Raw genomic sequence first — 27,070 nt, forward strand, 5'->3', positions numbered from 1 at the left:
TGTAATTTCGTGTTATCGTAAACGTAATCCGCGTTTCGTGGGGAGGGCCCTCGACCGATCAAAACCGTCCGGCGTTGTGTAATCGCGTAATTTTCCCGACAAATCGGCCCGAGATTGCGCAACGGCTATCCACGCCAGAAACGAAAAGCTCAGCGAATCAGAAACGGAACCCTTCGCGTTACGATTGTTTTCCTAGTTCGTTTTTGCCGAACTCCGATTTCGTTATTCCGATTACAACTTTCCGCGTTCGCTACGAAGCGATTACAGTCTTCCGAGACTTGGAATTCTTCAACCCTTTGCTCTATGATTTATTCGTCAACCGCGATCTATAGAACTTGTGACTAAGAATTTATTGAGACAGAGGAAAGTTGTAAGTGTATTTATCTTCACGTTTGGCTCACAGTAGAATAATTTATAACAGAAGTTTAATTTGAGTTCGATAATTTTGAAAGTTTGAAATTTTGAAGCTTTGGAACTTTGAAATTTTGGAACTTTGGAGCTTTGAAACTTCGGATTTTTGAACTTTTGGAAATTTGGGACTTTGGACCTTTGAAACTTTGGATTTTTGGAACTTTGGGCTTTGAACCTTTGGAACTTTGAAGCTTTGAAACTTTGGATTTTTAAACTTTTGGAAATTTGGAACTTTGGATTTTTGGAACTTTGGGCTTTGAACCTTTGAAAATTTGAAACTGTTGACCTTTGAACTTTTGGAAATTTGGACCTTTGAAACTTTGGATTTTTGGAACTTTGGGCTTTGAACCTTTGGAACTTTGAAGCTTTGAAACTTTGGATTTTTAAACTTTTGGAAATTTGGGACTTTGGACCTTTGAAACTTTGGATTTTTGGAACTTTGGGCTTTGAACCTTTAGAAATTTGAAACTGTTGACCCTTGAACTTTGGGAAATTTGGAACTTTGGAACTTTGGACCTTCGTTTAGGTTTGTTAAATTCTATTTTAAAGTCTTCACCATGAGTAATGCGAGGAATGCACAAGAAATATTTAGTTTAATAATAGTGTTACAAGCAATGTCAGAGCTGACACACTACCAAGAGTTCGCTTCTTGCCCTACAATGTCTCTTGTAAGCATACTTAACTTGAACTGAAAAGAATCGAGTGATATATATCTTTGACAACTTCACGCTGACACAGTTATGTGTGGCAAGGGGTGAACAACCACCGTTGAATCTTCGATCCAGTTGCAAGGATCGAAGACGAATTGCACATCGATCTGTAATACGATTATCCACGCAATAAAATCGAGTATCGCGTAATTGTTACACGAGCTCGATATTACACAACGATTAACGGCGGGAATGTTTATAGATTGAGTCGTCCTTGTTTGCAATCCAGCGGATCTGAATGTTTCAGAAAATCCCGAGAAGCTGCGATTCACACAGGTGCATCTCGTTCTTCCCTCGTCGCAGTTACAGTTTTTATATTTATTCAATCACATGGGTGTGTACGTGAGTGTCTAGCGATTTACAATTTAAATGAACGACGAGCTAATTAAATATTAATGGGCCGCTGCCATCTCGGTTATAATGGCTATTGAAGTTACATCCGAGTCGATCTTTTTCTATCCAGAAAATCACTACTTTTTACCACGATTTCCATGTAATTCAGAACCTCTTACACTTTGAATATCAATCCCGCGTAAAAAGAATCGTAGAATGCGTGTCAATGTTTCTGTGGACGAGGCCTGCGGCAGATGTTTTCCATTGCGAGATGCTTTGTATCAAGGTTCTATGCGTCAATATCCATTTCATTTATTCGCACGAGAAAATTATATACTAAATTAATGTATAACTCACAATTGCACAGGCAACTCTAAATGTATCCTATTGTCTGAAATCTAAAAAAGAAAGCGAAACATTCCTTCAACGCATCTCCGTTCCACCGGAGAATTCCTTCAAATATTAATTAAAAGTTTCGTCTGAATATTCATGGTTATCGTGTCATTCGTATCACGGAACGCGCGCAGCCGCGTTATCGTTCCCGTACGTGCGGCCGTTGAAGTCTCCGCGGCGGTTCACGGAGAATTTTAACGACCCGTCGATAATTGTCGAACGTTAGCGAGGTCTGCATTCAAATAATGCCATTAAACGCGACTGCAGCGTCTGGCGAGCCTTAGAAATTCTAAGAAGGATTATTCACGCCTCTCATTTCGTCGGTTGTTGTTGCGTCCAACAATGCCGGCCATTACCGACCGAACCTGCGCGATCTCGTATTCTTTACAATACGCGTTCACTTGAATTTCACTCTCCCAATTAGCTTAATCTACATCGATCTTCCGCTATATTTCCATTATCTCGATACTAATCTTCCGGTCTTGCAGTCTGTTTTCATTATCATCGCTCGAAAATTCGATCTCCATAATTTCATCCCGACGCATCTTTTTCCCGTTTAAAATCTCCGGATCGAATCGCTGCGTGCATCGAAAGCAACGCGATTATTTTCTCCCGTTTTTCCTTGTTATCGCGGTCGGAATCGGGTGACGAATGCCGGCTCTTTCCCAGACGAACGAAAGTTTTCGCGATAGCCGAAGACGCGAGAGACGATCGAAAGCTTCACGCGCAGGAATTTTGTGGGACGCTGGGATCGTTAGAAATTTTTTCGCTGTTCCTCGTCCGCTCTCGCTGGAAAAGAAACATCGGTGATCTCTCTTTCTCTCTCTTTCTCTCTCTCTCTCTGTCTCTTTCTTTCGTTTCTCGATGATTCTCGGCGGAATTTCTGCGCGCTGTTACCGACGACACACGTGGAACACGAGCGAATCGAGTAAAAGCGTGAATCCACGAGCGAGCGAGCCGAGCGACGGTCGACTTTCCTTAAAACGAGAGTGCCAGTCGCAATCGACCTGCGGCTCGCGAAAAGAAACGCCTGATCCAGCGGTTTTCATAAGTGTGTCAGCCGGTTCACCGGCTGAACCGGGCCGAAACGTCATCGTGGAACGGTTATGCAGTCACGCGCGGTCGCTGCATTCCCCTGGCGTTATGTTATCGCCGCGAGAACCTCGGTGTTTCGACATTTTCGACATTTCCACGTTGATCGACCTGCCGATCGTGGAATTCGGTTTTGGAAATCTGTCGCTGGTAATAACTGCGTAACGAAATCGAAGAATGTTAACCTCTTGCCCTACAATATCGCGTCAGACTCGCGGCGAGGCTTTCGAATAGAACTTAAGAACTTAAGGAACGTGAATATTATTCAGTTAACTTGAATGCAAACATATTCCTCTGTTATCAATGATTGTGCTATAGAGCACACGTTGACATAGAATAAGTACATCGTTAGTTCAATCACGGTTCAAAGAGAAGTCATAGGGCAAGAGGTTGAGTATTCGCGTGAAACAGGAAAAATGCGATTGGAATATAGTTTAATGAGGAATTAAAACGAAATGAAAGACAGTCATATGTTTACTTGAAAAAATAGTTAATTAACTATCGAAAGGATTAATCCTGTTTTGGATTTGAACAATTAGAAAATGAATCCTGATCGAAGAAAATGCAGCCAGGTCTATCGATGAAAAGTATTCGAATGTTTATGGTACTCGTAGCTGCAAGGGAAGGAGGAAGTATTTTATAAATTTCCTTCGATGAAATGGATCAACTTTGGCCGTACAAGAAGTCGAACACTCGTTCATATTTTATTCGCTAATAAAGCCAGGTTTATTGTTCATTAAACAAGCGATTACATACTTTTTGTCTGCTCGTCTAAAGAGCACGTATACTCAGAAAGCACGGATTTACGATTTATTCATAGAAGTACGATAATTATCCATGAAATGCATTCTATAAGGATATGAATATAATTATTACCGTTTCTGTATCGGTGATTTTATGGTAGAGTGAATCATAGATTAGGGTCAAAGTTGACCGGTGCCAGGCGTTGGTCTGTTCACAATCAAGGTGAAATCGTTGATCGAGGCCTAGCTCTCCTACTTCTGTCCGTCGATTACCGCCTCGGTGGTCTTTTGTTCCTCGTAGCCGGCGACGAAAACCGATTGCCGCCGCCGCGTTGTTCACTTTTACTTGCCCCGGAGCCGCGAAATACTTTCTCCCGCTTTTCCCGATGACAGGATCGGGGCTCCTTTTTTCGCGTGCCGCGTCACGTTTCAGGTTCTCGGTTCACGTAATCCAAAAGCTGACCAGCCTGCTCGAGTGGCGGCTGCTTCGAATAATCGGGAATCGATCTCTTTTTCCTTATCCGAATCGTTGTGTTCTTTCGAGTGATCGTTTTCTTTGCGTTTCGTGAGAAACGACTATTAGTTTACTCTAACATGCAACGAACGTATAAAGAATCATTCGAATAAGATTTAAAATCTGCATTTCACTTAAGAACAAACTTTTTAATAGCATTTCATTTAGACTATATAAGAATCTTTCCAAAACCGTAAGATGTAAGTTTTTAAGACATATCAACAACCTTGTCTGTTTAATCTATAAAATTCAATCTCGAAGGGAATCTAATTTCAATTTATTCGAAGTTCTTGAATTTTTCTATGAATCTTAACGATTGCTAATATGAATATTGTCCAGAAAACTTTTAATTCATAGATAAATTCTAACATGTTAACTACCGTAACAGTCACCGATATCATCATCAGTAAAAACTGTCTAGTCTGATGATACGTCTTATAATTATAAACTGGAATCAGAAGATCAGGGAAACGTTGACTGTTAGCAAAATACATAAATGGTATCGACAGAAGGAACTCGGAAAAGGAGCTCGGTAGGCATCGTGTCACAAAAACCTCACGATCAAAATGAATTGTTTCTTCAACAGGTGGAAAACGCGATTCAGAAGCGTGCTAATCGATAATCTCTACTTCCAGAAGCCCAGAACGATCGTGTATCAATCGTCACGTTCCGAGCCGCGGCTATAACAATTCCCGTAATGAACCCCGTTCAATCAGTGCACAGACTGTATTATTCAATCTCGATACGAATTACTCCGCGATAAATCACGGTTTATTAAACGCAGCCTTTAACGGCGCGTTGCCTGCGAGCGACTGGCATTTTCATTATCTCTCGCAGCCACAGCTTTGTCACGATTGTTCCTCTTATCGTTGATCCTCGAGGAGCGGATATTGCTGGCAGCGCGTCAGCGATGATTTTATCCACGAATTCATTGGAATGTTCGAATGTCACGAATACCACATAATTTCTGCTTTGCTTGTACTATCATCAATCAACAATATTCCTATCAATGCTTTGGCGATGATTTTATCCCCGAATTCATTGGAATGTTCGAATACCACGAATACTAAATAGTTTTCGTTTTCCTTCTATTATCATTAATCGACAATGTTACTATTAATTATTTAACCACAATGTTACAAACGTTTTTCTTGAAATATTCAAATACTAGCAATACTAAATAATTTCTCATTTGCTCCAGTTATCATTAATCTTTTACCAAGCAATGATTCCATCAATGTCTTCCTCGAAATATTCAAATGACACGGTTGTCAAATCACTTGTGTTATCGTCAATAAATAAGGAATACAAATATAAAGCAATTTCCGGCTCGAACTGATAAAGTTATGAGCTGCAAACAAAAACCGACGACCGTCATACGAGACGTATTCTCGATTGAAATCAGGCTTCGAACAGTTACTGTCGATTATTCACCGCGTTATTCACACCGTTCCGTGCAATTATCCAACAGACGGATAAACAACAGTCCGAAATTAGCATTGCAAACCGCGGACTGAATTTTGGCGGATTTTTCGATGGGATTCAATAGGATTTCGTTCGGAATATTGTCACGTCGTTCGTCTTGATTTCACGCTGGTAATTTTGACATTCGCCACGCGTTTCAAGCTCGTTCCGCGTAATTTGAACCGCACGAAGTCCATTCGAACTTGAACGCCGAGCACGAATCCATTTTCGGTTCACCGTTCGCATAGTTGTCGGCTTCTGTTAGCGCTACCATTTGATATCGACTTCTTGCATAGTTCGTTAATTAACTGGCTCGCGTGTTTTGCACGCTCACAGATGAAAAAACGAATGGAATTGCAAATCGAATTCAAGAGAAAAATGTACCATCTAGGTTCTATTAGATTTATTGCGCCACGATGAAGGGTCAAGATGAAGGATAGGGGGAAATGCATATCCGCGCGCTTGAGTATGCACCGCGTCGCTCGCCGCGCTCGCTTTTATGATTATTGGTATCCTTAATCAATCCAATAATATTATTACCCATTATATTCGCCAGCCTGTGTTAATTAGCCGGAAATTCTATTGTAAAATAAATCAGTGTAATAGCGCTAATCAAGGGAAGAATCGAAAGATAACAGTTCGATTTCAGATTAGGAAATATCGAATTGCAAATGAGAAACGAAAATTTCATATTTATAGCTCCTGAGTTTCAATCAACATTCGAATCGCGACTCGGTGCATCGTCGAATTAAGAATTTGTCAGCTGTTTAAACTCGAAACCCGATGCAGAGGATGCCGTCTAGCACTTAATTTGAAAGAAAAGAGAAGTCCGCCGCCATGACGCAAACGTCTCGATACTCGCGTTGTTGTTGGTCATCGGGCAGTCGAAGGCCACGCTCGCACAGTGGCCAGGGTCAAAGTACACGTCTTAATAGACATGCGAACGGAACAATCGAGGAAGCTGTTGTTCAACGTCTCCGAAAGCGCTGACTGTTTGCCTACTTCTACTAAACGCGATCACTTCTTGTCTCTTTTTCTTTTTCTTCGCTGTTTTCTTTCATTCTTTTCATTATTCTTCGTCTTCCTTTTTTCTAACTATTTATCAACTTCTTTTGTTCTGTTTCTTCCTGTTTATCCTCAGTTTTCTGCTTATTCGTCATCTTCCTTCTCAACATCGTACCTTCGACTTCTTTTCATCTTTTCTATCTCAGCAATATCTTTTTCATCTTTTTTTCTTCTGCTCCATTCATTTCATCATCTTCTTCCTTGCTCTTCCTCCTCCTCAACATCCTCCCTGTCATCTTTTCACCTATTTTTATCTCATCAATATCTGTTTACCTTCTTCTACTCCATTAACTTCATCTTCTTCCTTCCTCTTCCTCCTCTTCTAGATCCGTCGACTTCGTTTCATCTTCCTCTACGTGGCGAACAATTTTCCATACATTCCTCTTGTTTTTTCTTCTTCCACTTAATCAATTTCGTCTTCATCCTCTCTTTTTGTTCTACATCGCGGAGCGATCATCTCCGCGGAGCTTCAATTCCCGACGCCGAGAAAGACTCTGGGAAAAACATGTTTGCTCGCCGACGCTCGTGGCGACCGGAAGGTTAACTGGAAAATATAATTGTGCAACCGGTAGAATAATCGCCGCGAGCGATTTCCGCGCTTCAACCCTTTATGGTGGAGAACTCCTGGGAAAGAAGGCGGAGGGAATTCGCTCGATTCTTCCAGAAGAAATTCCGTTAAAACCGTTTTCTTGCCTGAGAGGTTTCCACGGTAATGTTATTTGTTGTTATTGTCGGGGTTAGGTAACGTGGCGGCAATCTCGTACATTTCATCGTCTGTGACTGTGCATATTTTATATGATGTAATATGACCGTATTATTTTTATTATCATTGAAACGTGCCACGTAACGCAGTACCTTACCGTGCATTATATAAAATATTTAAGGGACACTCGTTTCATAATGAAATCCTTCGTACAAAATGAATCCTCGAGTTCTAATCTACGTTTGCTGCGAGATCTCGTTAATAAAGAAGTATTAATCGCAAAGAAACTATTTTATCAATAATTATACAGCCCCTAAAATGTGTTTCTTCAATGATCCGAACTCCTAAGATTCTAATGATCGAAAGTTTCTCTTCGGAACGCTGCAATAATCACGGCTATCATTGCTTGGTTATCGTTATCAAGTCATATCGGATAGTTTATTATTAACTATATAAAAATCTCGTGTCACAGGATAATAGGAATAATGAAAAAGATCGATCGTGGTCGGAGGGAAAACCAGATTGCGAAAATACGAAGGCCGAGGCACGAGTGCTCGGTGTCGATCGCGATTATGATGGGAGTCACGCTCGAAATCCATGCTAGCCAATTGCACACGATGAATCGAAATCGAGTCAAGGTTAAGACTTGACCCGAACTTTATTAAAGATATTATGCAAACCTGAGCGAGACCTTGTTCATCGGCGATGGACGAAGACGAATCATTTTCATTATTCAATCAGCCCCTATTTCCAATTCATTAGTTCAACCAATGAATCCTCCCATTCTTTCCGAAGAAAATTGTCAGTTCGTTCGAACGAACGTTCATTAAATCGAACATTATTTTCATAAATATTCCTCGGGTTTCCACTTCGAGAAATTGCAACGAAGGCTAAACGATTACTTTATTTCGTGAATTCGCAGCGGTATCTTACACAATTCGGCGCGGTTCGACGATAAAACGAATACGAACGGGCTAATTGCATTCAGTGGCGCCGCTGCACGACTTTATAGCCCTGCGCCGATTAAAACCACGAAACCGTTAATGAATCGAGAGACCAGAGGTGAAAAGGAAAGGAATGCGGAAGACCGGCAGAAACTGAATAAAATAAATCGGCCGAGATTACGTGACCAGATTAGATAACAGGTATAATGATCTTATCTCGCGCCGTACAAATTTCTTCGGGTGTGATTGAACCAATTAATCGTAGCTTAAAGGAGGAAATAAATGTGGGAAATCTTTTCTGGCCAAGTGTTAAAGGAACCTTAGCATAAATTAATTCGTTTCCTTTTGCCGCCGAGAAGTGATCGTTTACACACTTGGTACTCCATTCTGAAACACTTACAGTTTATTACGTTAATCGAACACTTCTCAACTTGTGTAAAAAATAATCAATCCATAAATTATATATCCTAAAAGCTCATCAACTCTTTCTTATGTTCAGTACATTTCTACATTGATACAAGTTATTTACAAACACTGCAAACTTCGTTTTCGAACGTAAATAAGAAAGTTCCATATACTACCATTTTCATAGACAATTTTTTAATATGCTGTACATAATTTCCAAACACAATCTTTTTATATACTGCACATAATTTCCATGCACAATTTTGCTGAATATACTGTACATAAACTTAACATATTTCCAAACTTCCAGTTTCCTTTGATCGTTCCATGTGACACCAATCGAACACCTTCCTCCTCTTCTTCGTCCCATCATTTCCTGTGTTTTCGCAACGCGCGACGCTGTCGCGATCAACGCGACCAAGAGGATCGCAGCCTTGTTCATCGGAATAGCCAATGAAAGACGAAAAAGGGGTTGACTCGCGGAGGGTTGAGCTCCTAGTTCGCAACGAGCCGCTGAAGGTCAATCGATATGGGACGTACGTGCTCGAATGCCGTGTCGCCGACTGTTAATCGAGAGTCCGCGCGCGTAACCAGTCGTACGTGTTTTCGGATCGCGATCCTCTTAGATAACACGCGGCGATCCTCTTCCATCGGACGCGCGCGCGGCCGTAACAGTACCGCGTCGATCGTGACTCGATGAAAATGTCGAACGACCAAAAAAAAAGTCACATATCATCGCGGATTTTCATGCAGATCGATTTCTTATACATTTCGATCATCAACTAATCGATTAATCAATTCCAGCAACTGGAAGCTAACTTCTTGACAACCCGGAAGATTTACATTTCGATTTTCGAGAATCCAGGTATTGACACATTATTGCTGTGTTAATCCATATTAATTGCACGCTTGGAAATAATTACGCAAAGAAAAAAGGGATAAACTGTATTCCACAAAAAGTGGATGAATTGATTGTTCTCGTTGGTGTTTATGCAATCCGTAGAATTATGAGATTCATTAATACGCACGCCGCGGGTCGCTGAAGTAATGGTTTATAGAAAAGAATTGTTCAATAGCTGGGAGAAAAATGACTCGTGGATTATTGAGAAGATTATTGTCCCGTGACGTTCGTCTTAGAAAATATCAGCCAGCCGTCCGCGGAGCGATTGTTTTTGACGCAAGATCCGGACGTCAGCCACGAAATCCGCAGGAAAGTTTGTTTTATTTCGGCTGAAGAAATTCTCCGCTTGACGGGGCCTCGGAGCGAGACTTTTACCCGAGAAGAAATTGTATAAATCCGACCGCAGGGTCGATTAGTCTCGCGCCGGGATTTAGGAGCTCGATCGATTCAAATGAAACGTCTCGATCCTGTTCATCGGAGCAGTCCTCGAGAGGATCGGTCCAAGTGCAACGATCCCTCGCGTTACCGTTGACGCGATTTAACGCACCGCTTGAACGGTCATCGAAGCTTGACGATGATTTGTCGCGACCGCCGCGCGCTTTCTATCGCGTTGCATAAGGGACAGACGAAATTGGATTAATTCCGTTGAAACGGTACCGGGAAACTAATCATTCTGCGAGACTCTTCTATCTCTGGTCCTAAAGTTCAATTCCTTATCCAATCGAAACTAAGAATTGTACGTAGACAATGAAATAATGTAAGGTTCGTTTCAGTAATTGTTTGATTAAATGAAAAGTTTCAGTTGAAAAGAAATCATAGATTTTCCAAAGTAGTACGTCAGAATAATGAAAAGTTAATTTCATACAAGAATTATTAGACCATGTAGTGTTAATTGTATTACTCTTATTTATTCCATAATATAAAATTCATTTGGAAAAGGAAACATATTGCACGGTGAATGCAAGCGGCGATACACGAAGGCAGCTAATTTAATCTCCAGACGTGATGAAATAGAAATCGACGAGTTCCACTTCATTCTCGTTTCGAGTTTCAAAACAATTCGAAAATGGCGTGTTGCGGGTTTCCGTGGATTCCGTTTGGCTTAGTCAGCGAAGAAATTCCGAGGAACCAACGTGTGCTCGCGTGAAAATCGGCCGAAAGCGGGCAAAAACGGTGCGACGTGTCGGAAACCGCGAGCTCGCGCGCCCAACAATCGTTCTTTGTGTGCACAATCCTCTTTCTTTATTAACGCCGGTCGGCTGATTAGATGGTATCGTTGCAGCGACCGTTGCATGACGATGCGCTGCTTCCAATGCAATTATGAAACGACCGGGTGTGCGGTAATACTATTAGAACGAACGGTGTAACAGCGCCGATTAGGAAACACGCTCGACATTAACGAGGAACAATTAACGAATTCGGCGAGAGTTGTTTAATAAAAATGTTTCGTTACCTTCGGCGATCCTAGTAATTGCAGTTCTAGCTTTCTATTCAGATTACGTGGTGAAATGGAAGAAGTGCAATCGTTTGTTACGCTTTAAGCCAAGTAACTCGTTAGCTGAAATTTCGCCAAATTGTCTTAAATCCTTGCTAATTTTAGGAATATCGAGATTGCAGGAGGAATGACAAAAAAAGGGATATTACGTATAAGTTTCATTTACTGTTTTACATCAACTGTCTCGCTTAATTATCATTCCTATTATCATAACTTAGAAAGACTGAATAATATATTAATCATGTCCAAAACGAAATCAATGAACTCTGTCGTTGACTCATTCGTATTGGGTCGTCACCATGAAAAATGGTTCATATGTTGGGCTATCGACTGAAATTCGTGATATATTCAATTTAAATATCGAATTCGAGCTTCAATTTAAAGATTTCAATTGAAATTCAGTAAACACATATTATTTCTTTCCTTCTAATCAAAATCAATGTTTAATGAAACGAATTGAACGTAAACTTGCAGTAAACATAGAATTCCTTTTTCTCTGATAAATTATTAAAGATAATATAGCTCTAACGCTAACCCCTTAACCCCTTGTCCTACAATTTATTTTTCAACTATAATCAACACAACTATTTTGCCATTAATAATTTATTGAAAAGAGAGACAAATTTTAGGTATATTCTATGCCTGTGTTTGCTTTAAATTATAATTATGAATAACAAGAGGATAATATTTCATTTGTATTCACAATAATTGACTAATTCTTATATTCCTTAAGTTCTGTTTAAAATCTTCATCACGAGTCTCACACGTTATTGTACATAAGGCGACTATCGTTGTTAACACATTGTTAACCGGTCAAGAGTTAACTCGTGTTTGCACTTGCTATTTCAAGTTTTGAAACACAGGGCAATATAGAACATTGCAAAAGCAAAATATTCAAAGTTATATTTCAATTCATTATATGTAAATAAAGTATATTGAAGTTTATTTGGATTGTTTCACTTTCATATTTAATTACGAAGTAACAACCGGTGACATGAGATAGCTTCTGCAGGGAATTGCCGGTGAACAATGTGTTAAACGGTTAATAATCTTCTCATCAATGAAAACACCTTCCAGCGCGTTCGTTCCCAGTTTCATTCAAGCTTTCTACGCGCAAGGATGCGTCCTCCGCTGGAAAGCGCGATGGAAAGTCCAATGCTTTTTCCGAGAAAGGTAGGCGATCGGAGGGAGCGCGCAGCATCGGGGAATTCGAGTGTCGACCATGGCCCAGAAACGCAGCCCGGTCACGTGGCCGGGTGTTTCCACACGCGTCCTCGCGGTGTACGTCGTCGCCCGGAATGCCGGCTTGCGCAATTCCGCCCGAAGACGGCGCGAGAGACGTCTTTCTCGTCGATTTTCGAATGCCAACCGCGCGACGATCAATGTTGACAAATCCCTGACGTTGCGGCGGGCTCGTCGCCATCGTGGCCGAGCAAGAAAGTGGGTCTCGATTGGCCCTATCACGCTCGGAGCGAAGGGGAACAGTTCAATTGTGATTTGAGTATTCCGTGGAACTGTTGGGAAAGTGGTGAGACGATCTAGAAGATACCAGGAAGATGCTTCGAAAAAATTTGAAGGTTGTTTGGAGAAAATGTGGAGAAGATCTGGAGAATTTGGGGAGGTCTGGAGCAGATAGAGAGGATCTAGAGAATTTGGGAAGATCTAGAGATGGTAGAGCGAATGTAGAGAATTTAGGGAAGACTTAGATTTAAGGAAGATCTAGAGTAAATATAGAGAAAATCTAGAGGAAATCTAGTGAATTTTGAGGAGACTTAGGGAGTGTAAAGAAGATCTAGAGTAAATATAGGAGGAATCTAGAGGAAATCTAGAGAATTTAAAGAAGAGCTAGAGAATCTAAAGATCTAGAGTAAATATAGAGAAAATCTAGAGGAAATCTAGAGAATTTAGAGGAGACTTAGAAAATTTAAGGAAGATCTAGAGTAAATATAGAGAAAATCTAGAGGAAATCTAGAGAATCTAAAGAAGATCTAGAAAAACCATAGAGTAAATTTGTAAAATATTCAGATAAAATGTAGAGAATATGTAAAGTTCTGGAGAAGATCCATAAGATTTAGAGACGTAGAGAAGATCTATAGGGGCTATAAAAAATCTAAATAATTAACAAAAGACCTAGAGAATATAGACAACATCTCCAGGAAATCTAACACAGATCTTCAAGTCCACAGACAGCTCTAACTTACATACTAATAAACTTCGACCCCCAGCTACAATCAATCACGGAAATAAGTGGACTCGTCTATGATACACCGACTCTAAAAAAAGCTGTGTTATTAAATATTGTATAACCAGCGTTAAACGACATTATCCAAGACGTTTGTTAATCCTTTTTTCACGCCAATACTCGAAGGTACCGTAAAAAAGCCAATTACTCGTCTCGTCGTCTAATTACCCCGAGCGATTCCGTCTCGGGAAAATGTTGTTCCTTCTGGATCGCGGCGGGCGAATGTGCGTTGCGTCGTCGGTTCGAGTTTTTCGTCCCGCGATCGAACTCGGTTTCTAGAAAGTCCCAGATGCTCGGGCCGTTTTCGCGAAACCCTGACGGCGCGCAATTGAACTGTAATTCGAATTCGTCGGTCACGGTTGTTAGAGTTCATTATACCTATTCGACGATCAGCAGGGATATCCGTGACGCGTGTCGCCGCGTACCGACGGCGGATTAAGTAATCTAACCGCGAATTAGGTCGGACTCATTCGGTCTGACTGCACCGGCCATTATCTACTTGCGCGTCTGACCGAATAACGCGCGGCTCGTACCACTGTTAAGTGGCTGTCGACGGGGTGCTCCTCGGCTACTTCGATAATTAATTTTAATTCTTGCCTCTTCGGCGCGTTCATGAAAAACATGGAATTAATGTTGCAATTGTTATTTACAGTTGATGCTATGCTCCGGAGCCTGGTAACTCTTTTTAGATTTTGAATATTTTATTTTGAGTCGCTGGATTTAACCCTTTGCGGACGAAGATTCTTTGAAATATACAAAACTTTCAGCAGACGAAGCAAAATTATATACCAATTTTTAGATAATAGAAAAACCAGAAAGTGCTGATCTCTTGCTGTTTGAATAATTAAATCATTTGTTGGCGACTTAGTCTTCGAAACATCAACATTTCGCCGAAATGTCGACATTCGTCCGCAAAGGGTTAATGGAGTATTGGAATTAAGATAATAATTAAGAATTAAGATTGGAATTAAAAGTTTAAAATAGTATTATAAATCTTAGGATCTTTGAGAAATTTGTCACTTACGGTAATGTTCTGCGTTCGAAATAGAGAGGTTTCGAAATGGTGGAGAAATGTTTTGATTTTTAATGAATATTTGCTACGAGTACTTTGTATTATTCTACAGTTGCTTACGTTACACGTTTTCACCAATCGTTTTCTTGATTTCGAATTCTTTTGACAGTTCGATCGCCGTTCGTACGCAACCGACACGATCGCCCCAGAAAATTCTATTGTTCACGATAAGATGCTCTCGACGGAGACAATTAAAAAATGCCACGCGCGCGATCGCGACCAAATCGGGGGAACAAAAACGCCGTCGCCACTGCGGCGATAAAAGAAATTAACGACCGAACCCGCGAACGATTTTATGTAACGAAATTTCAATTACAAATCGCCGGCCGAACCGTAATTTATTGTCGGGTTTGCGCGGACGTTTATGCGGATATTAAATTTGATAGTCTAATCCACGTAAAACGGAATCGGATCGGCATCGGTTCACCTTGTTGGGCTCCGGAGGCCCGCGGACGTGTAAATCGAAAATACAGGGAAATCAACTGACAAAATATGGGGGACATAAAAATGTAGAAATCATTTCGCCCTTTACACGAAATAATTCCCGATTATTATATTTTACGATCCGTGTACCGAACGTGTTTCCGTCGAATGTTACATGAATGGGGTAAAAATAGTCGGAATTCGCTGGATTAATGTTGTTATTCTTAATTCGTGCAGTTCTTACGTGTCCCCGTGCGTTCCTGATTATTCGAGACGTCAAATAGGAGCCTGTATACTTTTCGAATGCGTGGACGGGCTCGAAGAATTCGCCCGACACGTTATTTCCTTCGCAACTGGAATTCCGCGTGAATTCTTCGCGTTCGCGGCATACGCGAAACGAAATTTCTTCGTATATCATCAGCCGCCGCCGACAATATTACGTCTCGGAGAAAGGTTTTAGTAACTTTTGCGGGGCGTTTTGTGGAATAAAATTCGATATCCCCGAGGTATCGATGCGATTCGATAACGTTTCTGTGCGTTACTCTCGAAACGGAATTCCCGTCGGTTTTCGTTGCATTAATTAGAAAACGAAACCGCGAATTCGGACGTGCACGTCTTAATAACAGCGATTGCCTTTCGGCGGGAATGAAACAGGGAAGATAAGTAAGTTATAAATTAATTAAATGGTATTAACCATCGGAAACGCGATGGAATGTTTATAAGGAAGTCGCCGCCGCCTGGAAAGGAACGGGAAAATAAATCAATCTAGCCGTCCAACTATATATCTACTAATTAGCTGTTGGCTTCGACGCGTCTGTATAGAAAAGCGATGAAACTTTCGCTCGGATCCAACAATTAACCCTTTACGATCGAAAATTATCGAACACAATCCGAGGCACTTGTACCGCTAATCTTTCCTCTTTGAAAAATCTGTGGACTCGATGCATGCAGATAATAACCTTTCGCGAGGAAATTATCAGGAATGTCTTATTAGATTTTCTTTTTGAAGCGGTAATAAAGATCGTCGCTGTTCAACTTCTGTCCACTTTATTCACGATCGTTTCTATCAATCAATCACTCTAAATCCACAATTTCCAATAAGTACGCATTCATGTAACATATTAACACACAATTTCAAAACTTATTCTTTAAAATGTTATTTTGAAACATTAACTGCGAACTCTGTGTTTAGCCAGTATTTACCATAATTTTTACTACTCAAAAAAAGACTACTAATTATTTCCCATCGCACAAGTACAAATTTCACGGCTGTACTCTTCATTCGCGTAAACGGTCAAACTTCTTCAAACTCTTCCAAACTTCTGCAAATTTCTCGAAGTTCAAACAAAAGCTATCGCATTCAAATCGATCCGTTCGCCGGCGCGGCGATCATCGGCGAGGAGAGATTCCCCGAAGCGAATAGAAACGTCTTCGTACTCGCAGCTTTCTTCCGCGGTCCGATATCTGTCCGCGGAGAACGTTACGAAACGACGGTTGTCGGTTTGTTGACTTTTCCTGTACGGATGGCGCGTGCGTTCCGCTAGCCAGCATTGCCGTTCCGGCGGAGGATCGACGCCAGCCGGTAACAGCACGTGAAAGCAGTCATCGATCGGCCGAATCCGCGACCTTTCACACCGAGATCGGTATCGACGCGCAACGCGAGCCGCGCGCACCATGTTCGGATCTATAGTGATCGCGTTGCGCAACTATGCAAACGCGCGATCTCGCGCAGCTAATCTAAAACGTCGTTGCTCGCGGGGAAACAATCGATTCGCGAGAGCTGCCTTCCGGGATGCTTTGCGGATGCGTTTTTCACCTTCGACGGATGCTGCATCGGTGTATCTGGCTTTTCCTTTGGATCAGTCCTTTGCGCAGGTGTTTTAGCGTTTCTTTTCCACTAGATATTTTTCTTTTTGTGATATAGCAGCTTTTCTTCAGGTTCAAGTATTATTTTGATCAATTCCTGTCTTCTCTTCCTAAGCTGATATTTCAATGTTTCTTTTCCACTAGAAATTTTTCTTTTTGTGATATAGCAGCTTTTCTTTAGATTCAAGTATTACTTTGATCAATTCCTTTCTTGTCTTCCTAAGCTGTTGTTTCAATGTTTCTTTTCCACTAGAAATTTTTCTGTTTGTGATATAGCAGCTTTTCTTTAGGTCAAGTATTACTTTGATCAATTCCTTCTTTGTTTTTCTAAACTGATGTTTCAATGTTTCTTTTCCACTAGGGATTTTCCTTTTTGTAATATAGCATCTTCTCATTAGCTCGAGATTTCCTTTTCATCAGTTCCTCCTTTGTTCCTCTAAGCTGATGTTTCAATGTTTCCTTTTACCACGAATTACCTAAGAATACTTCCTTCGATGACATAGCCGTATCTTCTCCTTATCTTCACGTTTCAATAAATCCCTCCACTTCTACTTCCTTCCAATCCTCCAATCTCCCACTAGATCTTCAATAGAATTTCTACGCAGTTCCTCTGCTTCTTTCAATTCTCTTTACGATATCTCTTTCATTTCCTTTCCAATTCCTCGATGATAAACCTGGGAACATTCTCCGTGAAAGAACATCAAAGAAACTAATCCCAGTCACGAACGCGGCGTAATAAACACAATCTCCGGTGAGCAGTAAAAGAGACAGTAGCGCAGGAATGCATTTCCCCACATGCACGAGTCGCCGATCCACCGGCACGAAGAGGAAAGAGTCGGTCATCGTTTCGGTTTCACTGGCCGCGGTGAAAATGTCAACAAGATCTTAGGATGATCGTTTAGCACGGCCTTGAGCGACGGAATTCCATCGTTGTTCCCAGGAAACAACGGGCTCCTTTTCGGCGAGCGTGCACGAACCTTGTTCGTACATACATCTGTCTCGCGGACAACGTAACGACGCTCGAGAGAGCCGGCGAGCAAGCGCGAGCGAAAAGAAAGCCGCTTTCTTGCGTAACAACGCACGATCGAGAGCCGCCTCTTTCCACACCGCGCGTGGTCCGGACTGTCCGAAGCCGGGACCAGATCGTTCTCTCCCCGGATTGGCCAATTTTTCACCGATTTTTCATACAACTGACGCAACGATCGCTTTCCTCGCGACATCGCCGATTTTTCTCCATAACCGCTCGACTGAGGATTCTTATGCGTTTATAGGAAATCTCGTAGTGCAACTTTGCGATGAAATTGAAGTGCGAGGAAGTTGAATGTTGCGGAGAATATTTGAAAGCTAGATAATAGATAAAAGTAGGTAGACGCTTAGAAGAACTGTCGAATGTGCAATGCTTCCTATAGTATTTCTTAAACTTAACGATGAAATTTAAGTGCAAGAAAGTTGAATATTGCAGACAATATTTGAAAAGTAGATGATAGATAAAAGTAGATAGACGTTTAGAAGAAACGTCGAATGTGCAATGCTTTCTATAGTGTGTTTGAAATTTAATGATGAAATTTAAATGCAAGGAAGTTGAATATTGCAGAGTATTTGGAAAGCAGATGATAGATAAAAGTAGATAGATATTTAGAAGAAACGTCGAATGCGCAGTGCTTCCTATAGTATTTTTTAGAGGAAACTATTTTCCATCGTGATTCCTTCAATTGTATTCTTAAAAGATTGACTCGCATAAAGATCCAGCAATGACGCAACGGTCGCTTCGATCAATAGAAGCGAATACAACGAGAAGCCGGACCTCGTTTCTGATTTTACCATCAATCAATCAACAGCTACTCGCGCGTTGATAACACTATTCTTCAACGTTTTACGATCCTGTTCCCATTGCCACATGAATATTCCTCGACTATTCCGATGCAGGAACACGCATTTTCATTGCGTTCCCCGATTTCAAAATATCTTCGCTGGCATCTGGAAATAGAATAGGTTTTCAGTCACGTTTCTCACGATCCTCGATTCGAGAGCGTGTTTCACTGTTGTTGATCTTCTGAAGACTATTAAACGATGACTTAGGCAAAGCATTCAAATACAAAATTAGAAACCTATCTTCAGCACTGACAAAACTTTAACATCATCTTACTCGTTATTCATTCTATCTCTCCTTACTTCGCATTAACCCGTTAAACTGGAACGAAGAGTTTCACAGCTGAATTTCACAAACTAATTTACAAATATCATAACTAAAGCAATTTTCTTTTCATAAGTGAATTCCATAAATCTCTAATACTTCAATTTCCCTTACAATAATCGTGTCCACAAAATTGCAACAAAAATAAACTTGAATACTCAGACTCTAGCTACAATGAGACACAACGAGAACAATAAAACGCTTAGAACTGGGTCAAAGAAATTTCACGATTGAAGGATTTAATTAGATGCAACTCGCCTCACGCGATCCGCTGTGAGAACTCCCGCCCTGTTTTATTTTATTGTGCCGCCGATTCCCAGCGGTTTCTCGGTTCTCCAGGTTCGGTAACCGTTCCACCGGTCGCGGAACAATGGCGTCGAGCGAGCGGACACCGAATATCGTGGTTACGTGAATGTAAGGGGCCTTTTTTTTCTTCCTCTCCAGTTCCAGCGACGGGACAGCAGGCGGTGGCGGTCTGGTGAACGTGAACGATCTGGGAACGATGCAGAACAGCTCGGACAGCACGCTGGACGTGACGATCACGCCGAGCACGCTGCTGGCCACGCCGGGGTTGAACAACCCCGCGTGGAGCAGGCAGCAGGCGGTTAGCGTCAGGCACGCGTTCAAAACCTACGGCAGCAGCAAGAACCCTAATCACGTGATACAGAACCTCTGCATGACCGTGGCGAAAGGATCCATGTGAGTATTGTACTATCTAGAATATTTACTGTAGGATGAATGGTTTGTTGCGCGTGCGTAAGGGCGACCAGGTCGTATTGCGACGGACCGGCGCCGGGATGTTTGGAAAATAGCGTGACTGCGTTTAGAGAATCTCGAGCGGCTGAAAGAATGCGAGGAAGAGTGTCTGGAACTGACCGACTGAACCATGAGAAAAGCGTGCACGCGACTGCGTGAATTTTGACTATGGACGGAAGATGCGAGTGAGAAGGGTGCAAGGGTGAGGAAGACAGAGCGAATGGGGGTGTGCGTTAAAAGCGAGTGGAAATGCGTGCATGAGGACATTTTGGTGAACGGAAAAGAACATTTTTGTGTGTGATAGAGAGTCGTGTGTTGGCCTTCGTGGTATTAAGTTATATTTTTACGTGTTGTCCGTATTGTTTCCTAATTCTCTTTTTACTGAAGATCCACCTTTTCAATATCTATAATAATAGTAACCCCACTATAAACTTGAGGGCTCATCCGGGATTACTATAGCATCTTCATCGAATGTATCGAAGAATGATTTTCGTATTGTAGAGATTTGTGTTAATACGAATTGCAACGAGTGTTTTTGAGAATTGAAGAAATGTTAGTGGTTTAAAGGTAGTGTTTAAACTATTTCAAACGTTGAAGGTACAAAGACAGAATTTTTTAGTATCTTCGAGTTCATTAATATAAGATTCTGAATCTATGAGAATTCACCGATTAATTGTCTCCAAGAATGAAGGAAAAGATTTAATAAACCGTCTGAGAACCTCCCTTCGTTCAATGAACTCATCATCGTGAACCTAAGAAGATATTCCCTCGAATCACCAGCGAATCGACACTTCGAAGATATCAAATCCTGCGGATGATTCCCTTTCACGATGCTCGGATGATAGAAACAGTGATAAAAATGCCTGTCGATAATACGAATCGTTTATGCGAACATCCCGCTATTTGCTTTCGTTCCGTGCAACGATAACAACGTCGTCGAGCCCGCCAAATAAATCGTACTCAAGAATTACAGGCTTCCGCGAGCCAATAATTTCTTAAACGCGCGCTAACGACGCAGATGCGGCCGCGATAGCGTCGAAATGCAACGAGCCGACTTCCCGATGAAAGAGCGAGATTGTTTCATTGTTCGAAAGCGAGAGCGGTCACGTTCCTAGGAAGCATTAACTTAAAATAGATCCGTCGGGTTTCCAAGATAACGTTACGTGCCCGCCACTTAACGGCCGGAATCGGTTCGAATTATTTATCTTCGATCGGGAAGCGTCGAGAGCCGTGAACGCGGTTGATCCTCGATCGCGTCGATCGGCGCAGCTGGCGCGATGAAATGAATCGTTTTACACGGTTGCCTTTTTAAACGAACGATCCGCCTGCACCGTAATTTGCTCCGGTGATTGTCTCTCGAACGACGCTCGCTAAATCGGCGGAATAAATCAGGATTCCGTAACGCGTGCACGCGGATCTTCCGTTTCGGGGTGTCTACACCTAACCCTTCATTTACGCGGCCCCCTTTTCGCGCGAGTTCTTCATTCACGCGATAAATTGCAAGCCTCACGCAGTACTGTCCGCACGCGATATGAATTCACGCGATCCGAAACCGTTGACGCTGAATAAAATCCACTCTTGTTTCCGGAAATGTCGTTGTTATTACCTCTGTTCGTTAACTCTTGTAATTTATTTCGTAACTGAGATGCAAACGCTTCGCCGTAAATAATTTATTTAAAGAAATATGAATTCTGGGTATATTCCGTGTCCATGTTCGCTTTGGAATGTGATAGTTGATAGTAGAAGAATAACAGTCTTAGTATAATAATAATATTAAATTCTATTTAAAATCATCATAGTTTCAAGACTTACCAGCTTCTCTTTCCGATGTTTCGTTTCTTCTTGTACCGACTCTACGCGATTTTCATTCGCGTGAAACGAATCTTGGAACGAACGTTCCGCGTAAATGGAGGGTTAGATGTATTTTAAACGCTGCCGAACAGGATTTTAATACGGTTCGACGGATAAAAGGCTTCGATGATCGGCTTTGAGCGAAGGAAAACGATCCTCGGCTTTCTTAGAAAGCTGCTGATGAACAGGATCACTGGATCGTGACGATCTCTCGTAAACAGCGATCGTAAAAGATGTGACCGGCGAACGACGCGCGCACAGTAATGAAGAGTTATCGCCGAATTCGCGGCGAACACGCGAACACGACAAGCCACTACGGTTGGTTTCCGACACGAAATAAATCACAGAATGTCATTATACTGATTATATAATTATTACGTCGCGTTATCGTGGTCACTGTTACGAATACCAGCTTTTCCGCGGCGAGGAGCGCACGTAACGCGCGCGCACGCTATTCCAACCGACGATCTCCGTGAAATCGTTCGTCTCGCTGATTCGTAAGGATTTTTGTCGACAACTATGATCCAGCGATTTGCTCGCGTTTCGGGATCTTTAACTCTTCGAGTGCTGAATACTTCCAGCCGAAACGTTTGAATTGCTTAGCTTGACATCTGAAAATCGATGAATTATGGTCTATTTCTTAGCTATGATCGGTACAATTACTTGATCGTTAATAATTTATTAAGAACAGAACTTTAATGCATTTTCTATCGTTCACTTTGAAGGTTAATGATTCATAATAGAATGGTAATATTTAATTTATATTTTAGAGAAATGAATAACACTTAGATATCTCAGATTCAGTTGAAAATTTCCTTTGTCTCACGGGATATTGTAGGGAAAGAGGTTAATTCATACAAGACAATTAAATTGTAATTGTAATTTCTCAGTTTCGCTAAATCGACAAGATAGCACTCAAAGTGTTAAACACTCGTCGGATCATTCGATAAATCATTACAATTCAAATCTGTTCGTTCCTTTCATCTACATATTTCGAAACATTTCATTCTTCTGTCATTCCAGTTTAATCGCTACGAGCGATGCGCGTTTGATTGTTATTTGGCACGGACGATTACGAATCCTTGAGTACACCTAGAGTCCTCGCGTACATTTCGAAATAGTACGGACGTAATGGAGATAATGAGGATAATAAAGAATAATTGGCTGAGCGACAGCGGACAGTCTTTGATCAACGATCGTCTCATTCGAGTGAAGAATTAGGATGTCTGGTAGGACAGACTAGCATTATAGTTTCCACGTAGATCGAATAATACCTCACTTTAAAAACGAACCAACGGAAAATATCTAGAAATGACGAGCAAACCTTTCTCTCGCGAAACATGCAATTTCGTCGGCTCCCATATAATCTCCCTCCATTCCCTTTTTTCCTCGTAAAATTCGTAATTGTCGTCGTATTATCCCGATTCCCGATTGCTCAAGCTTCCCGTGACGAACGGCGTTTCTTCTTTTCATTAGTTATGGACTGCTGGGCGCGAGCGGATGCGGCAAAACCACTCTACTCTCGTGCATCGTCGGCCGGAGGCGACTGAACTCGGGCGAAATCTGGGTGCTCGGCGGCAAACCGGGCACCAAAGGGTCCGGCGTTCCTGGGAAAAGGGTTGGCTACATGCCGCAGGAGATCGCGTTGTACGGGGAGTTCACCATCCGAGAGACGATGATGTATTTCGGATGGATATTCGGCATGTGCACCGCCGAAATTGTGGACCGGCTGCGGTTTCTGCTGCAGTTCCTCGACCTGCCTTCCCAGAACCGATTGGTGAAGAATCTCAGGTCTGTAAATCGCCATTCCTCGAATCTTCGTTGCTTCGGGCTTCGTTCCAGTTTTACACGCGACTTTTGAACGATGTTTTCTGAAGGTTTCTTGTTAGACCGCAATTTTATCCTTTGAAATTATCCTCGTTAATAGGTAACTTCGAGTTTTCGTTACTTCGGACTTCATCTCGGTTCTCATTGCGATTTTTTAACACTTTTGCGGTGGTTTATTATCAGATTGTAATTTTATCCTTTGAAATTATCTTCGTTAATAGGTAACTTCGAGTTTTCGTTTATTATTAAACCGCAATTTTATCTTTTGACATTATCTTCGTGAATTTTTCATGTTACGAACAGTTTGAAATGCAGCAAATTATTGCATAGATGCCTCGGACAAAATTGGAACCTTCGATTTCGAAGTTAAACACCGAAGTGTTGTTCGAATCTTCCACTATCGAATTATTTTCGGTTGCAGCGGTGGCCAGCAACGACGAGTGTCCTTCGCCGTCGCCTTGATGCACGATCCAGAGCTGTTAATCCTTGACGAACCCACGGTCGGCGTGGACCCGTTGCTGCGGCAGAGGTGAGTCACCAGAAATTTCACACGTTAACCCTCTACAGGTCGAATTTTGCTTCGAGACTATAAAAAAATGTGCGTACTATAAAACTAACAAACATTAACCTGTCACTACAAATTGACAATGTATACAATAATTTCTACAATTGTATTAATACGAACATACCTCGTCGTTTTGAAATTACAATGACGAACTTCCACATCTAAGCGTAAGTTCAAGTTGAACTAAATTACACTGGTCTCTTAATGAACTACTATACATCGAATGCTTGAAGAATAGGAAAAATAGAAACTATATACTAATCTCTTGTTGTTCGTGTAATTACATCGTTCGTTTGCGATTTAGTATTCCAAATACGAACATTTCATCTCGTCAAAATGCCTACGTTCGTCCACAAAGAGTTAAACATCGAATTTCGGGGGAGTTGCATTGGTTGCACAGCTGGTTCCCCGTGGAACCAGTTTCCGAAACGTCCTTGATCGTATCGAAGGAAAAAATATCAAATTCTCGATGGTAGACACGCGAAGGCCATGGTAGATATTAGTATCGAGATCAAGGGGTATTAGAAACATTGAAACGCGGGAGTAAATCGCGCGTGACTGCGGCAGAGATCACGCTTTTGAGTGAAAGCGCGCCGCGTCGAGCCGACCGTCGAAAAATTCGAAGCGAAGGTGTTTTTAAACCCTAACGACCTCCTATTACCGATGAACCGTGAAAATGAAATCGCTGTAATAACTCCCGATCGGCAGGAGACGCGGGACGACGTGCTTCCTTAGTGGCTGCGCCGCTTGGAACAATCAATTTCCTCCTTGACACTTAAATTTTATATCCTTCTTTCGATCGGCTTCGTTGATGTTTCTTTTAAAGAGATAATTAAATAAAAGCGCGGGTTTCTCAAAGTTTCTAGCTGCCTCGTGGCTCCCAAATTGAGATTTCCGTTCAATTGGAAGTTACGTTGACAGCCACGATGGTCGGCAAATTGCTTGGAAACAGGGACAAGAAGAAAGCCGACGTGAAATGGAAATATTTCGTAACAGAAGTAACTAGATAATAGTGTGACTTGAGAACTACTATACCAATTTATTAATAATTAACAGCATTTGTCTCTGTTGTGAAAGAGTAACTTCTTAACGCATTGCGTACCGGCTAATTTTCAGAAAACTGAATTGTGATGGCAATCTTCACTGAGGTTAACTTGTATCACTATACATAGAAAAACTCAGATATCATATTATGTAATATATTTTAAATAGATAATCAATTCGAATTAAATTTTATATTTTTCCAATGCTGTGGTAATTAGCGAAGTTGCATAGCTAAGTGTCTTTATATAAAAACGAGATTTCTCGTTACTGGTACGCAATGTGTTAAAATTCTCGCGGCGCTGAATGTGAGCTTCATTTTATATCAGATTTAAATGACACTTCATTTGAAATCAAAATTCGGACGAAACTTCAATGCAACACTTTAGATAGTTAGATTTCCTCGTTTCCTATTTGAAATTCATTGTGGCGGATGAATTACAATCGAACGCCACGTTGAACAAGATGAATTGTGTGGTTTGTTTTAGTTGGGTCACACACAAAAAGTTCGACCGATGAGAACGCGAGTAGAGAAACGCTTATTCTTGTATGCAACCGTGTTGTCATGAGTTACGTTTCCCTTTGCTTGCGTAATGCACCGTTTGAAAGTGCGCGCGGTCCGCTCGTTAATCGAAAACTCGTAAAACTGAACCAGTTGGACGTGCAACTTTGAAATTCAACGTGCGCTCGTTTCGAATGAAACAGCAGAACTCCGAAGAAATGTCGTTAGCATTAATTAGCTTCATCTCGATCCACCTTTCTAGCGAATAATTACCATTATTCGCGTTTCTGATCCGCGGGTCCCCGTGTTCCACTGCTGAAAACGATTTTACACTTTCTACGTAGATATAAATCAGCCTGAACTTTGTAGAAAGCTTTTCCCTGTGTATCCACTCACGCCTTAGTAAATCTGAACGCACGAAACGCTGTTCGAGTGTCGGGCAAACATTAGAAACTCGTCGAGCTCGATTCCCAACGTTATCCTAATTTCAATGCGAAATCGATGATTCTTGCTACCCATTTATTTCGATACAAGATTATAAATGTTCACACGTGATACTAAGTCTTCCGCAATCTAACGGAACGTTAAAGATTCGAATTGAACATGAAAATCGTTGTTCCTTCGAATTTTTACGTTAGAAACTACCATCGACGTTTCATGTAAAAAATCGTCGGTCCACTTTCTCACAGCGAGACGTATTAAATTTTTTAATTAAGACTAGTAAATCCTTTCAACCGTGAAGTATTAAGTATCCTGCCTTGTCAGCAATTTCTAAACAACCCACGGAGGGATGAAAACTCGATGGAAGTCGATCAGTTGCTAATTCGCGAACGAAACCCGTATCACGAAGTTGCGTGCCCGTCCAATTGCACTGGCCAGGAATGCTGAAAATCACGATCGTCATGTTTCGCGTGGCATATACTTCAGCCGAGAATGTTCGCGTTTACATTTCCACTTATCGGCGTCGGTCGTTCACGACGACCGGGCAAATATCCCTTTCGTTATCGCTTTCGACGATTTCCGCTTCGCTCCGAGGCGGAGACGCGAGTCGATCGGCGACAGCTTTCAAATGTCTCGACGATAATCTTCAGTTCTTCTTCTTTTCCTTGTTTTCCTTTTTCCGCTTTTCTTCACTTTCTCTTTCTTTTGTTCTTTTCTTCGTTTTCCTTCCCTATTCTTTTTGTTTTCTTACTTTTGAATGAAGATTATCGTTGATAATTCTCTGCTTTCTTACTATTCTTCGCTTTTCCTTTTGTTCTCTTTCTCATTCCTCTTTTCTTTCCTTTTCTTCTTCTCTCTCTCTCTTTGTTTTCTTCTCTTTCTTCTCCTTATCCAAGCCGGATCATGTAAAATGTCGTACGAACGTTGTCTTAACCTACTTGGACCGTGACGTGACACGCTGAATTTCGCAAGCGACACTTCGGGCCGCCGTGTTACGAGCTCAACGGGCGCCGATCGGAAAAATCTCGCGAACGGTCGGGACTGGCTATCATTACGCATTTACAGCATTATGAAAACCTTCCGCGACTCGTAAACTGCAAAGTTTAATCGTTCCCAA

The 27,070-nt window shown here is 41.6% G+C and overlaps 1 protein-coding gene across 3 annotated transcripts in view; it reads left to right on the plus strand.

The window, feature by feature from the left end:
• The window catches only part of snu (ABC-type transporter snustorr), a 62,675-nt gene that overhangs the window by 26,858 nt on the left and 8,747 nt on the right, over positions 1-27,070 (plus strand). For all 3 annotated transcript variants that reach the window (XM_031987402.2, XM_031987403.2, XM_031987404.2), the window contains 3 exons: positions 19,415-19,669; positions 23,054-23,368; positions 23,826-23,933. In XM_031987402.2, the coding sequence (XP_031843262.1) occupies positions 19,415-19,669; positions 23,054-23,368; positions 23,826-23,933 (678 nt within the window). The remainder of the gene's footprint in view (positions 1-19,414; positions 19,670-23,053; positions 23,369-23,825; positions 23,934-27,070) is intronic.

The sequence above is a fragment of the Nomia melanderi genome, chromosome 13 (genome assembly GCF_051020985.1).
Source record: "Nomia melanderi isolate GNS246 chromosome 13, iyNomMela1, whole genome shotgun sequence".
Lineage (NCBI taxonomy): Eukaryota > Metazoa > Arthropoda > Insecta > Hymenoptera > Halictidae > Nomia > Nomia melanderi.